At 36.3% G+C, this 15,542-nt stretch overlaps 1 protein-coding gene across 13 annotated transcripts in view; it reads left to right on the forward strand.

The window, feature by feature from the left end:
• The window catches only part of nrxn2a (neurexin 2a), a 497,417-nt gene that overhangs the window by 80,893 nt on the left and 400,982 nt on the right, over positions 1 to 15,542 (forward strand). For 12 of the 13 annotated variants that reach the window (XM_051093387.1, XM_051093386.1, XM_051093393.1 and 9 more), the window contains one exon: positions 8,170 to 8,190. The exons of the other annotated variant lie outside the window; for it this stretch is intronic. In XM_051093387.1, coding sequence (XP_050949344.1) covers positions 8,170 to 8,190 — 21 coding nt within the window. The remainder of the gene's footprint in view (positions 1 to 8,169; positions 8,191 to 15,542) is intronic. 13 annotated transcript variants of the gene reach the window in all.

Genomic DNA, 15,542 nt, shown 5'->3' on the forward strand with positions numbered 1-15,542 from the left:
TTGGATGCATTTGAATATACGAAGATCAAATATCAGTTCCACATATAGATATATAGATATTGACGTCTGTCTTTGGTGTCAGTGGGAAAAAAATAAAATATCTGCGCATGAGGGTGAGAATTCATATAAAACGTAATTTTCCATCTCACTGTCCCTCATGATTCACCCACTTATTTTCTTTCATGCAATGAACGCTCGGTTATCGGTAGGTCTACATGATCTGTCAACATACCACCTGATTTTTGCTGCAGGTCTTTGCAAGGTCAAAATGAATGCCAGCTCTCCTTCTCAGAGGGGAAAGGATATTCGTGTTAGATATTGCTTGCATTTGCTTTCTTTGTTTAATAAAAGGAGCTTGTTGGAGCTTGTCAGATTTGCTTTTAGACCTAGGAAAGACACCCCAAATCCCATCCCTGTGCACTCAAGTGCATTTGCTGGTTTGCCTTTGTGGCTTTGCATTTTCAAAACCCGTATAGTGGAAAATAAAGGCAGACTGCAAAGTGACAAAGGGGCATTGCTGGAGTTCATGTTTTTGTGGTTTTCATCCACAAAATGTCAGTACAGGATTACTTACTTATTTAGCTTCTTACTAATTCTGAAGGGAATTCTCATTAAATTAGTTTTAAGTGCCATATAATTGGAATAACATTTGTTCCTGATTTAATAATGGAAATATATCATTTAAATCATATAGATCAAATTGTTGAACATCAGAACATTATGCTGGGTTAGTACATTATCAAATTATATTAAAGGAGAAGTCCACTTCCAAAACAAAGATTCACATATAATGTACTCACCCCCTTGTCATCCAAGATGTTCATGTCTTTCTTTCTTCAGTCGTAAAGAAATTAATTATTTTTTGAGGAAAACATTTCTGCATTTTTCTCCATATAATGGACTGCTGTGGTGCCACGATTATGAACTTTCAAAAGGCATTTTGTCTTGAGTCAGAATACACAGAGTTTAGGGAGAGCAAGGCAAGACGGGTGTTTAACATTTAAAAGTATATAAATTATATTATTTTAATTAAAATAACCGATCATTTCGTTTGGCTTTCTTGGCTGGGATCATTTACAACCGCATTTGGGATCGTTTGAAGACGCATTTAAACTGCATTTTGGAAGTTCAAAATCGGGGCACCATATCAGTCCATTATATGGAGGAAAATGCTGAAATGTTTTCCTCAAAAACATAATTTCTGTACGACTGAAGGAAGACATGAACATCTTGGATGACAAGGGGTGAGTACATTAAATGTGAATCTTTGTTTTGGAAGTGGACTTCTCCTTTAAAAGAATATGAAAATGACCATCGTGTGTTTGACTGTCATCTTTCAGATAGATACAGGGCTCTACCCTTCTAGTCAATAATAAAAAAATCTGATAAAATTTGCCCTTCCATTATGATATTTGACACCTCAAAGTGATTTACAGGGGACTTTTTTTAATTATATTTTTTAAACTTTTTAAAATTTCAAATTAAAACCGCAGAATAAGAACAATCAAATGAAATATTAACAAAATTCATTTGTACTACAGAGGTGGCATAGAAGAACACAAAAGTGGCTTGTAGGTGTATTTTCATGTTTAATGAGGCTCAGAGGTGGCACGAGTGCAATCAACTTCATAAATAAATGTTGAGATTAATGTTTTAAATATACAATTTGGAATAAATACATATATAAAATTATTTAAATAGCTGAAAATATACTTTAAAAATTAAACTAAATCTGCCAGTTGGCAGCAAGTCATTGATTTAATTACTAAATCATTCATTCATTTGATTCGTTCAAACGGCTGATACATTCAGGAATAAAGCAGGTGACTTTAAGAATGGAAAATTGAATCACTGACTCATTGATTCGTTTAAAAAAGGCATGTTCATTCATAAACAAAACACCGCTTTGTTTGAATGGAGATGCGCAGCAGCTCAGTTGTGACTTGTTTCAGATGATTTTTGACGACGAACTAAAGCAAAATCAGGCAATAGTGTTATAGTCAGACAATGAGCTGTAAGTCACTTAATATTAACTTCTTGTTTTACTGTTGCATTAAATCAATATCTCATTTACAAACTCCCTTAAAAATCATTAAAACCTGTCACTCATCTTAGTTCATCACAATCTCACAAAGTTCCATTATAGTCAACAAAGCTCGCTACACTGTACAACAAATCTCTTATTTACACTCTCTCTCTACACTTTGTGTATGAAAGGATTCATGAGATATGTCTGTGATACTTTACTCAACATTGCAGAATCACATAGAAACCACTGAAGCTTCCCTCAGCGCAAACACCAATATGCTGATCGGGACAGTCGCACATGGTGCTCCTAAATATTTTTTTCATAGTCGCACACAGAAGTTTTCAGTTGCGAATGTGACTGAAATGGTCGTACTGTAGAGCCCTGAGATACAATTGGAGTTATATTAAAAAATGTCCTGGCTCTTCCAAGCTTTATAATGGCAGTGAATGGCTGTTGAGATTTTGCAATCCAATAAAGTGCATCTATCCATCATAAAAAGTGCTCCACACAGCTCCGGGGCGCTAATAAAGGCCTCCTGAAGTAAAGCGCAAAACTCCTGAAGTATGCCACTCTCTCGTGAACTCAGATATTTGTCTTACACAAATGCATCGATTTGCTTCAGAAGGCCTTTATTATCCCCGGAGCCATGTGGCACTCTTCTTATAATGGTTGGATGCACTTTATTGGACTTCAAAAATCAACAGCCATTCACTGGCATTATAAAGCTCGGAAGGACCAGACATTTTTTAATATAACTCTGACTGTATTCATCTGAAAGAAGAAAGTCATATACATCTAGGATGGCTTGAGGGTGAGTAAACCCTGGGACAATTTTCATTTGTGGGTGAACTATCACTAAGCACCATATGTCCAGTGTTTATGTGTGTGTGTGTGTGTGTGTGTGTGTTTAACAGATGAGGGTTACATTTTTCTTGTAAACTTTTTACCATGCCTTCATACTTCAGCTTTTTTGCTATTTTCTAAAAAGCCTTTAATGAATAATTTTTCTTGTAGCATTGTTTCAGACTTTGACTTTCAATCCTAAATTTTTATCAAAAGTGCGCTTGTTTACAAAGTAGACATCAGTGTCAGTGCTCAGGATGAAACATGACATATGTGATGTGTGAAGAAAATGAACAAATAAATGTAAAACGCTTTTTATATTTGTCTTTAAAATGCAAGTCTGAAAATATTATCTGTCTGTATTCACAATGCTTGTTTTTTGTGTCAGAACGAGTCGAAATCTGAACTACTGACTGGGCCAAGTGAAAAAATATATATACTTTTGCGCCCTAAGAGACTAGAACAGCGATAGCAGTGAGACGCAGTAAAAGAACAGGTTAAGAATAATGTTTTTGTTTTTTTACAAAAGAGTGCATTAACAATTGCGAGACAAGTGCTCACTGTAGAGCGTTGTCCTTAGGCGTTTCTTGAAGCTAGCAGGGGACTCGGCTATTCTGGTTCGGAAAATCATTCCTGCTTTGAGGCACAGTGAAAGTGAGACATTGTTAAAGTGATTTTTAAGCCTGATTAAAAATCATAACTTTCACACATATAATTATGCAGGATGATCAAACGAACTGTTGCAAAAACAGATAATGAAACGAGCTGCCAATAAGATGCTGGCAAGAATCCGTGCTACAGGTAAGAAGCTGTTTTGTCAAGTGGTTGACACATATATTATTGATTTGCTGCATTGGCAATCAAAAAAGACTGTTGATTTTTTTATATATTAGCTCCCGTAAACACACTTCCTCTATTGTCGTGGTTGATGGAGACGCCTCGTCTCATTCGAGTTCACACTGGAGGACCCGATTCAGATCAAGAGAGGGATTAGCATCACTTGACTAAATAGAGACAGATTACATGCCACTCTGGCTTTTTCAGACCGACAGCCTGAGATCATGCTAATAACCCGCGTGGCGCTAGCCTAGCACGCTCATTTTGAGAAGCTCCAGACGCTGTCACCATGTCAGCTCTCGCGGCCATGCTCCATTCATTACAATTCTCCGGGACTTTGTTGCCGTGACCAATTTGAGGGAGCCGAGGAGAGCACTTGTAAAGGTTAAAGCGGCCCTCGTGATTTATGGGCGGCTGACAGTTTTGCATGGCCTGATATCCCGAGCCAAGCAAGCAGCTCCCACAAACACAGTGTGATTAAGAGATTTACTGTCTCGCTCCAGGCAATCGAGCAGCATTTGCGCTGAGGGTTTTGTGTCGTCTTTTGTCCCGGCTTTTGTTGTGCTTTCAGCTTCCCTCTGCAAACGTCGTTGGGGTGCGCTAACGTCCCCCTCGCACCTGCGGTACCTGCCAGGCACCTTTTTATTGATAAAGCAGTCTATTAAGATTTGCTTGGAAACCTCGGATTTAATTTGTAGCGGTTGAGCTACCGAGATTAGGAAAATGGATAATAGAGCAGCTCTCCCTCTCTCGGGTGCTCGTTTAGGCGCTGACGTCTCCATGGCCACATAATGATGATCGCAAAATAACATTCGCAAAAATTCCTCTTTAATTGGCCATAGGGTTAGGTCTCTGTTTTCAATGGCCATGTGGAAGCCGCCATGTGTTCTCATTAGTGTTTTAGAGTGAGGATTGTTGCCCTCCACCTTTTAAGAGCTGCAAACAGCTCCTCACACAGCTACTTTCTCCTCATTATCACAGTGGCAACAGTGATCTGACTCACCGTCCATGACCAGACCGTCCAGCCCCACGCTAGCTCCACCTAGCAAGCCTTTGACGTCCTCCCCTGACTCCTATTATTTCACAGTGAAGGCTTTGCCTGAGTCTGTACTGTGGTCTCAAGTATGTCATTAAGGTAGCACGTGACCTTTTGGCCTTTCGGAGAACGTGCTATGAAAATATTCTCAACTTCATCGTATTCAAATGGTGGTACTAATGAGTCCCAAATTGCTTTTTGTCTGTATCCAGATATATTTATATGAATAATTAACACAATGACCATGTGATTAGTATTATACATATATTATGTGAGTAGATAATGTTTAGCTTTATTATATACACATACTGTACTGTGTGCCTTGGAGGAGGATCAGCCTGGATCCTTCTCTTTTTTCACTTGAAGAAGTTCGATTTTTAGAGTCTTAGTTTAAGAGTTTTTTTTTTTTCTTGCCACAACCAATCACTGAGGATATGAAGGCATGGATTTCTAAAAAAAAATGGTTTGATACAATATACACTGATCAAAATTATAAACGTAACACTTTTGTTTTTGCCCTCATTTTTTATGAGCTGAACTCAAAGATCTAAGACTTTTTCTATGTACACAAAATGCCTATTTCTCTCAAATATTGTTCACAAATCTGTCTAAATCTGTGTTAGTGAGCACTTCTCCTTTGCCGAGATAATCCATCCACCTCACAGGTGTGGCATATCAAGATGCTGATTAGACAGCATGATTATTGCACAGGTGTGTCTTAGGCTGGCCACAACAAAAGGCCACTCTAAAATGGGGGCAAAAACAAAAATGTTGCGTTTATAATTTTGGTCAGTGTATGTGCAACCCTCTACAATGTGAGTAAATCATTCACATATGCGACTAAGTCTTAACTCTAGGCAGCTGAATATGTCTAACTTTAGCCATTGGCTAATACATTCTTAGATTTTACTCGCCAGTGTGTGAGTTGGAGGCTAAATTTAGCACAGATAATATATTCACTCGCCGAACACTCTGACTAAGCGCTTCATGGTTTCACTCTCTGTTAAGTGATCTGTGCTATTTTTTAAATCATCTCAATGGATGCACAGTGTACCATATTTGACGAACCGTAAACTGTAGTGTGAACTTGACAAGTTCACACTACTAGTATTGTCTAGTATAAATAACTAAGAATTCTTGAATGATGATGCATTTACTTGACAAGTAAAATGACTTAAGATTTAATGTCTTTTTTCCTGAAATAAATTTTGAAATTTTGTTAGTTTTCGCTTAAAACAAGCAAAAAATATCTGCCAGTGGGGTAAGAAAAAAATATCTTAAATCAAAGGCTAAACAAGAAGATTTTTCTTACCCCATTGGCAGATATTTTTGCTTATTTTGAGCAAAAACTAACAAAATTTGAGTATATATATATTTTTTTTTCAGAAAACAAGACATAATATCTTAAGTCATTTCACTTGTCCAGTGTCATTTGCACCACATCTCCGATTATGTACTGTACTTTTTTTTTTTTTTTTTTTTGGTTAGATGACCAATTTCATAACTCCAAAATGCTCACAAATGTAGTCACACTTCACTTTTATTTTTTAAAAAATCGTTTTATTATTCTTTTATCTTATCCTTTTTTTTTTTTCTTTTGTGCAGTAGCTTCATTAGAAATGACACAGTTAGCCCTCGTCTTGTGTTCTGGTCATTTTGACCTGAAGGGGATTTTCTTTTCCATAAAAATTCTACTTACTTTGCCCCCCCCCCCACCTTTTTTAACTTGTTACTTTAGTTTTTTAATCTCAAATGCTCGTCTTGTCTTGCTCTGCCTGAACTCTGTATTTGTCCGGTTCTTGACAGTTAGGGTATGTCGAAAAACTCCCATCTCATGTTCTCCCTCAACTTCAAAATCATCCTATATTGCTGTTTCACCTTTTTTGTTAAGGGTGTTTGATCTTCTTTGCATGTTCACCTTGCAAAGACTGGGTTGGTACTTCTGCAGCGATGTAGGACGATTTTAAAATGATTTTTGAAGTTGAGGGAGAAAATAAGAGTTTTTCGACTTACCCTAACTGTCTTGAACCAGAATACACGGAGTTCAGGCAGAGCAAGACAAGACGAGTGTTTGAGATTAAAAAGTATTTAGGGAGGCATTTGGGATAGTTTGAAGCCGCATTTAAACTGCATTTTGGAAGTTCAAAATCAGGGCACCATAGCAGTCCATTATATGGAGAAAAATCCTGAAATGTTTTCCTCAAAAAAGAAAATTACTTTACGACTGAAGAAAGAAAGACATGAACATCTTGGATGACTAGGGGGTGAGAATGTTATCTGTAAATTTTTGTTCTGGAAGTGGACTTCTTTAAGATAAATTCTTATTTCAGTTGAGTTTGATTGAATATTTTAGCATTTCTGGGGAAAAGGGTAAAACAATAGAAATCTTTACATGAAAGACGTTTGAAAAAAGTAACAAAAATAAGCTATGACTTGAGATGCATTCATTATCACAAGCTGTCTGAGTCGGATGCACGCTGTCTGAGTTTGTGAACTGTCTTTCACACATCTTTCACCATCTATATAGTAGCGAAGTAGGCATGGTGAGAGACAGAGTTGGTTCAACATTTCACTGGTTTAATATGACCTTCATGTAGCCAAAAAAAAAAAAAAAAAAAAAGTAGAAATCTGTTAGTTTTAATAAAAATCAACCCCTGGGAAATAAAAGTTCCTGAACTTGAAGAAACTCCCATTTATAGATTTAATCATTGCATCTCAGAAAACAACACGAGCAACATGCATCCCGGCTCCCATGAGTCTAATCATCTAGACGTCTACTATAAACAGTCATCTTCGGTAATGACAATAACATTCGAGTGTACGACTTGATTTATGACTCAAACAAGTGGTGCGTGCATTTTTATTATGTTTTAGTCAGACTGAAATCTACAGTAGACTCCCAGGATGCAATTATGAGCTTTTAAAAGTTTCTGCCAACAACATTTGTAAGTACTGTATACTCAGTTGCTGTTTTTTTAATTCACATGCCCTCGAAGATATCATGAGTAATACTCTTTAACCACTTAAAAATGACTTTCACCCTCTGAGTTCCTTATTTCACTTTTCCCGAATGCTTATCATACTGATGCATATGATTTTCCTTGGATCCACATGATGTTTTGCTCCCACACCTGAATATTTATGAAGCGTAGGATTACAAGTAGGCCTACGTACGTTTATTAAATTTATATTTATAGTAGTTTAACTGATTCGTAATAGCAGGATTTGACATTCAAACAAGACATGTTTACTTAAATATGAACCATAACTTGATATTTTGATAGTCTCACCTGGCAATTACATATATCTTCAGCAAAGGCGTTTATTCTTCTCATTATATTTTCAACAGCCTGAATGACAAATGGTGGATTCTGTGTTGTTGATTTATTATTCTCTCTTTTCTTTCCCATCATTCCTGCTGCAGCTCTCCAGCAAGTTTTAGGAGGTAAGACCAATGTTTTGTCTTTTCAGATCTGAGCTGATAGTGATGCTGGTGACATCCTTCCTTGCATTGTCAGTTTGTACTGCAGTTCTGCTGACTGACTTGAATGGACGAAAATCACTCACCTGCATGAGACAAAAACCAGATTCAGCGACAGATTGAGGGACATTTGCCATTGCACGCACCGCACCGGCTATGCGCGAGTGAACGGTGGAGCGTTTATTTTGTGGAGGATTTTATAATGCAGTTTTGCAGGGCCGGAGGCTCGGGGCTCCAGCCCTGCAGCTTTTAAATGATCTCTGAATTAGATCTGCTGAATTAGAGCGCGTAAATGCAACCCAGGCTAAGATTAAGGCAGCTGGCAGTGGTCATGCAAAACCGCTCTGGCATATACAGCTCATGGGGAAGATAAATTGAACCTCACAGTTACCGACGTAGGAGATGAATCCTGCAAGGCTTGACACTTCACAAGTCACAAGTTTGAATGCTGGAGAAGATCCCAAGTATATATATATTTTTTTTTTCCAACACTTTCTCTGTGAATGATAAAACTTAAACGCCACGGTTTGTGATGTCCGTCCTTTTGTTTTCAGCTCCAAGGACCTCGATATTTTATGTGGATGGATGGGTTGAGTCTGAGGCCTGTGGAAAATTCATCAACTCAATCTTGATTTTCAAAAGCTAGCTGTGAAAAATGTCTCTCTGATCGAGGAGATCCATGATGCCTGGTTATTTAAAATGTATGATATTGTGCCTCGGAGCTGATGCGATGTCTGGGCTTGAAAATGATGATGTAGTGCATTATTCAGTGGATGTTAAAACACTGTTAACAGATACACTGAAGAAAGTCAGGGTTTTTCATTCAAATTAAAATAGCAAGAACGAAGTAGCGAAAAAGCGGCCATATAATAGCGGCGCAAGTCTGAGGGCTTGAAAAATGAGAAGTCTATTGTGAAAAGGTCTGCTCTATTTAAAATGTACACTCAATGATGTTATTGAAGGCCTGTGATCATTGGCGTCTGTATTGTGTTCGTTTTTCAACAGAAGAAGGTTATCTTAAAGGCCACAGTGACACTAGTGGATGACAGAGGACTTCTTTTACAACATGTGCTTTTAGCTTAGACTTTTAATCATCCTCCGTTTCCCTTGTGAAGAGCTCAAGCGCTAGGACTACGCGGACATCAAATGGCAAGAATTGGACAGGGATGTGCCATATAAAGCAAGTGCTTGTGTCTTTATTGGATTAAAGCTTTCACACAGTGTCAGCACTTTGTTTCCAGTGCAGAACGCATGAAAACAAAGATGACACTCATTCAAGCAAACTCGCAACTGCTCTGCTTTTTTTCGTCACCTTCTTTGGAATGCAGTGTGACATCTGAAGAGCTCGATTTAGGTGTCCCATCAGATTGTGTGTGTACGCATTAAAATTCTGTCACATGGAGATCCAGTGAGTGTTTGTAGATGGGCCTGTTCGTGTTTGGCTGGTCACAGGAAGATGGAGGTGTTGCGGCAGAAAGCAGATATGAGAAAATGTGTTTTTGTGTTAGGTCAGATGCCTCAGCCGTGCCACCATCTGCACAGATTTCCGAGATGGTTCTTGTCAGTTTGTGGTTTGTCTAGTTGGAGGACTGAAAATTATAATACAGAAAAAATCGCTGGGTAGGGTTGTTAGGAAGTATTCAAGCTTAGTTTATATTTAGATCTTAAAACATTTTAGCAGGGGTTTCTGGTTCAAATCATCATCATATTTTCATATTAGCTCAAAACGACAGCTAAGTTGAAATGCTTTATTATAACAAAGAATACATTAAATTGATACATTGAAACTGAACATTGCAAAAGTTTTGCTGTCAAATTAAAGAGAGAGTTCACCCAAAAATGAAAATTATGTCAGTAATTACTCACCCTCATGTTGTTCCAAACCCGTAAGACCTTAATTCATCTTCAGAACACAAATTATGATATTTTTGATGAAATCTCTGACCTTCCGTAGACAGCAGCGCAACTACCATGTTCAAGGCAAGACACAAAAGAGAAGAAATTGTAGAGTAAAGTTGGTATTTTTGTTTTCTTTGCACACACAAAGTATTCTTGTAGCTTCATAAAATTAAAGTTGAATTTCTGATGTCACATGAACTAACTTAATAATGTCCTTGCTAGCTTTCTGGGCCATGAACGTGTCAGTTGCGTTGCTGTCTATGCAGGGTCAAAAAGCTTTTGTATTTCATCAAAAATATCTTAATTTGTGTTCCAAAGATGAACGAAGGTCTTACAGGTTTGGAATGACATGAGTGTGAGTAATTAATGACAAAATTAAAATTTTTGGGTGAACTCTCTCTTTAATTTGACAGCAAAACATTTGCAATGTTCGGTTTCACATAAATGCTGTTCTATTGACTAAAGATTCTTGAATAATAATAATAATAATAATACATGTTTAATGAGCACTAAATCAGTATATTAGAATGATTTCTGAAGGATCAGTGATGCTAAAGACTGGAGTAATGGCTGCTGAAAATTCTTTGCCATCACAGAAATAAATTGCTTTAAAATAGACAACTTTAAATTGTAGTGAAATTTTTAGTTGTAATAATATTTCAATTTTACAGTTTTATGCGAAAGTTTGGGAACCCCTTGCAGAATCTGTGAAAATGTGAATAATTTTACTAAAATAAGAGAGATCATACAAAATGCATGTTATTTTTTATTTAGTACTGACCTGAGTAAGATATTTTACATAAAAGATACTGTGTGTGGTTACCTGGATGATCTACGACTGTTTTATTATTTTGTAATGGTTGTTCATGAGTCCCTTGTTTGCTCTGAGCAGTTAACTAAGCACTGTTCTTCAGAAAAATCATCTAGGTCCCTTTTGCAGCAGTGACTGTATGATTTTGAGATCAATCTTTTCACACTGTGGACAACTGAGGGACTCAAACACAACTATTAAAAAAGGTTCAAACATTCACTGATGCTTTAGAAGGAAACACGATGCACGAAGAGCTGGGGGTGAAAACTTTTGAAAAGGATGAAAGATGTCCAAATTGTTTTTATTTTGTTGAAATATCTTTTTTTGTTTTTATTTACTACTGCCCTTGAGAAGCTACAGAAGATACCTGCATGTTTCCCAGAAGACAAATTAAGTACAATTTACCTTGATCTTCAAATTCAAAAAGTTTTCACCCCTTGGTTCATAACGCATCAGTGAATGTTTGAACCTTTTTTTCCCCCTTTTCGGTGTGAAAAGATGGATGTCAAAATCATAGTCACTGCTGGAAAGGCTTCAAATATGCAAAAGATGCTGGAAAACTAAAGAATCTGCAGGACCTGGAGGATTTTTCTGAAGAACAGTGCTCAGTTTAACTGTTCAGAACAAACAAGGGACTCATGAACAACCATTACATTGATTATAGTCATTGATCATCAGGGTAACCACACACAGTATTAAGAACCAAGGGTTCCCAAACTTTTGCAGGGGGTTATTTTAATAATTTTAGCAATTTTGTTGTCTTGTGGACTACATGTAAACCTCTTTTATGTAAAATATCTTACTCAGGATGGTACTAAATAAAAAATAACATGCATTTCATATGATCTCTTGTATTTTGTTATTCACATTTTCACAGATTCTGCAAGGGGTTTCCAAAATTTAGCATAAAACTGTATTTTTGATTAAATAAATTTGATTTTGATAAAAATAAGAGACTTTAAAAAAATCTCCTTTTTAATGGTAGCGTAGGATAATTTCTCATTTTTACATATTAATATGTAGCGTTTCATGTCTAAATGATAATTTGTTCATGTATTGCAACTAAACATGAATTAACACTGAAAAATGCCACTTGTATTTATAAATGAATATTAACCTAGATTAATAAATGCTGTCAAAAAATACTTTATTAGTTCATGATACCAAAGGCATTAACTAGTGTTAATGAATTAAACCTTCTTGTAAAGTCTTACCAACTAAACAAACATCTCATTAAGTATTAATGCACTTTGTACAGTGCAGAAATGCTGTTTAATTTCAATATTTGTTTTTTTGCTGTTTAATTTTCAGCATCTGCTTTGATGCATTTCAGAGGCTTAGAACTGCCAAAATAAGCTGTTTTTGTCCAGTCAATGTTGCTGACCTCATAAATATGCATTGTGTATGCAAAAAAAAAAAAAAAAAAAAGAGTTAATATACAAATAACAGTGTTTACAAATGTACAGTGTGAAATTTTGAAACACGACTACCCAGAATTAATTACTAGCCCAGGGTAGAGAAAGAGCAGTGAGAATTCAATAGATAACCTAGGATTATGTTTACCCAGGGTTGCAAACAAATCTCTACATCCCTGCAGTATGCCGTGCTTTACTCACATTTACACTTGTTACTTCGTGTCGAGGGTCATATGATTTGACGGTGAGCATGTTTTGGGATGTTGAGATGCCTCTGTTAGCCGTCTGTGCTCTCATGCATACCGTCAGCTTCAGGATGTTTACAGCCTTATCATTACCTCTGCCTCCATCCTTAGAGGAAAAGCTCTTATGTCACTGCTGCTCGGTGCCAGTCTCGAGTGCCGGAGCGTAATCCACAGCTCAGCTCTTCCGCATCCAACTTGTGCTCCAGTTGGGTAATGCAGAGCGGGCTTGACCGCAGCGACCATGACCGTCAGCTGCCCGTGAGAGCGGAGGCATGTGAGGACGTCAGAAGAGCGGGTACAGCTGGCACCTTCATGCCCAATCCTCCCAGTACCTCAGTGACCTTGATATAATCCTCCATCTGAAGGAAAGCCTCCAGGAGTTTCAAACTAATCCCCTCTCCGCATATTCAGAAGTTTCTCATTCACTGTCGTGCAGGAGCTAATCAGAGATCAGGTTTTGATATGCAGTAGATAGAGAATCCGTTATGGCTCAGAGTTTTATATACTGAGAATTTGCAAAGCATCTTGTCACCAGTAGCTTATGAGACTCTGACAGTCGCTTGCTGCCTGAGAATTCTTAGCGTTCACAGATGGAGGCAGAATGTGATTTTTTTTCTTTTTTAAAATGTTTGTGATCTTGTGTGGCAATAATGCTCTGCTCTACCGCACTGCGTTTGTGTTTCTGCCACATCAAATAAAAAAATCCAGCACACAGGTCATTATTTCACACGGTGTTATTTGAGATAATATCTAGTTATTTTGAGTTAGTGCTGCATCTGATTATTTTGAAATCTCATCTTTTCAAGATAAAATGAAAATGACATGGTCTCTCGATTTACATTTTTTAAGATAACATCTGATTGTTTTAAGTTGCTTTAGAAATTATTACATAGCAATTTGATATTTTAAGATGTCAAAAGTCAAATTACTGAGTAGCTAGTGTTCATTTTGTCAGCCATATTTTAATTTAGTATTAGTCTTTTAAATTAGTCTTAGTCTTGGTCCTGGGTCAAATGTACTTTTTAGTTATCATACTGTATATGACCCTGGACCACAAAACCAGTCATAAGGGTCCATTTTTGGAAATTTGTTAGGATAGGGAAATATTTGGCTGAGACACTGAAAATCAGTATCTGAGGGTGCAAAAAAATCAAAATAGTGAGAAAATTGCCTTTAAAGTTATCCAAAGTTCTTTTTACTTTAAAAAGTAAATTTACAAAATATCTTCATGGAACATGATCTTTACTTTATAACCTAATGATTTTTGGCATAAAAAGAAAAATTGCTAATTTAGACCTATACAGTGTATTTTTGGCTATTGCTACAAATTTACTCTTGCTGCTTAAAACTGGTTTTGTGGTCCAGGGTCACATATTTAGTCAGCCTTGTCCTGTTTTTGTCTAAACAAGCTTTAGTCTGCTAAATTTCTGAGCATTTTAGCTTGGTGAAATCTTAGTCACACTTTTGTCATACTGTATAATAGTTAAACTGATTAAAAAATGATTTTTGCTTAAAGACATTTATTTTTTTGTGCTTTCACCTATACGCACAAATCAATAGTAGGTGGTCTCACACATTGTTTATTTTATCTCATCTATTGTACTGATTTATTATAGGCTATTTATTATATAAATTAATATCAAAGACTTATGCACCCTCTCTGTCTACATTGTAAAAACTGGTAAAACGAATGAACAAACAAAAATTGTAACAGTGAAATTCCTTATAGTAATTCCAATAATTCTAAATTTCAATGATGTTTCTGTATTTAAACAACAGTGTTGTTTAAATGCATTCATTCAGCAACTACAATCGCAAATGTTTATGTTCATTTAAGCTGAACATCTTACATTGAGGTCACTAAACTCCAGCTTACTTGTTTGTCTATGTTTTCAGATCATCGTCCGCGCTTCCACAGCGAAGTGAGAGCACACGGTTGCCAGACCATAAAAATTATGCAAAACAATGGGCAGAAAATGTATCGTTTTAAATGAAAAGCTCTGATTTGAGGATTTGAAATCTTGATATCTGGCAACCACACATTAAAAAAAGCTTGCGTAGTAGAGGCGTGTACAGCAGTCCACAATATTTTGAGCTGATTTTGGCAAGGTAAAAATGGTGTTGTTTTACAGTACCATTAAGAATTTTTAACCAAAGTATGTTATAGATTTTTCATTAAGACCCTAAAGAATCATATCAACTTGTGGAAAATGGGCACCCGATGACCCCTTTAATGAAATTAACACTATTTGTAGCCTTTAAATAATATATCTATTAAATAATATCTCTTAAAGTGTCTCAAAATAATGATATCTAAAAGTAATGGTGTTCTCTCAAAATAATAATCTTAAAACAATGAGATATTTCAAAATAACGAGACGAGTTTCTAATCATTTAGAGTTTGTATTCTTTATCGTTGTTTAATTTCAAAATAAATGTTTTAAAAGTTGTATTTTGAAATGAGAGCTAAATCTTGATTTACATTTATTTGAGGATATTTCATTATTTTGAGATGGTTTCGGAGATTGTACATTTAAAGGGAAAGTTAATCCCAAAATGAAAAATCTGTCATTAATTATTCATCCTCATGTCGTTCCAAACCCGTAAGACCTTCTTTCATCTTCAGATCAAAAATGAAGATATTTTTGATGAAATTTGAGAGCTTTCTGCATAGACAGCGACACAACTGACACGTTCAAGGCCCAGAAAGGTAGTAAGGACAATGTTAAAATAGTCATCAGTGACATCAGTGGTTGAACCATAATGTTATGAAGTTACAATAATAACTGTGGTCCACAAAGAAAACAAAAATAACAAAAAAGTATTCTTGTAGCTTCATAAAAATGAAGGTCGAACCACTGATGTCACAATGACTATTTTAACAATATCCTTACTACCTTTCTGGGCCTTAAACCATTTAGTTTCATCTATGCAGGGTGCTCTCGG

Source organism: Labeo rohita, chromosome 21, assembly GCF_022985175.1.
Source record: "Labeo rohita strain BAU-BD-2019 chromosome 21, IGBB_LRoh.1.0, whole genome shotgun sequence".
Taxonomy (NCBI): domain Eukaryota; kingdom Metazoa; phylum Chordata; class Actinopteri; order Cypriniformes; family Cyprinidae; genus Labeo; species Labeo rohita.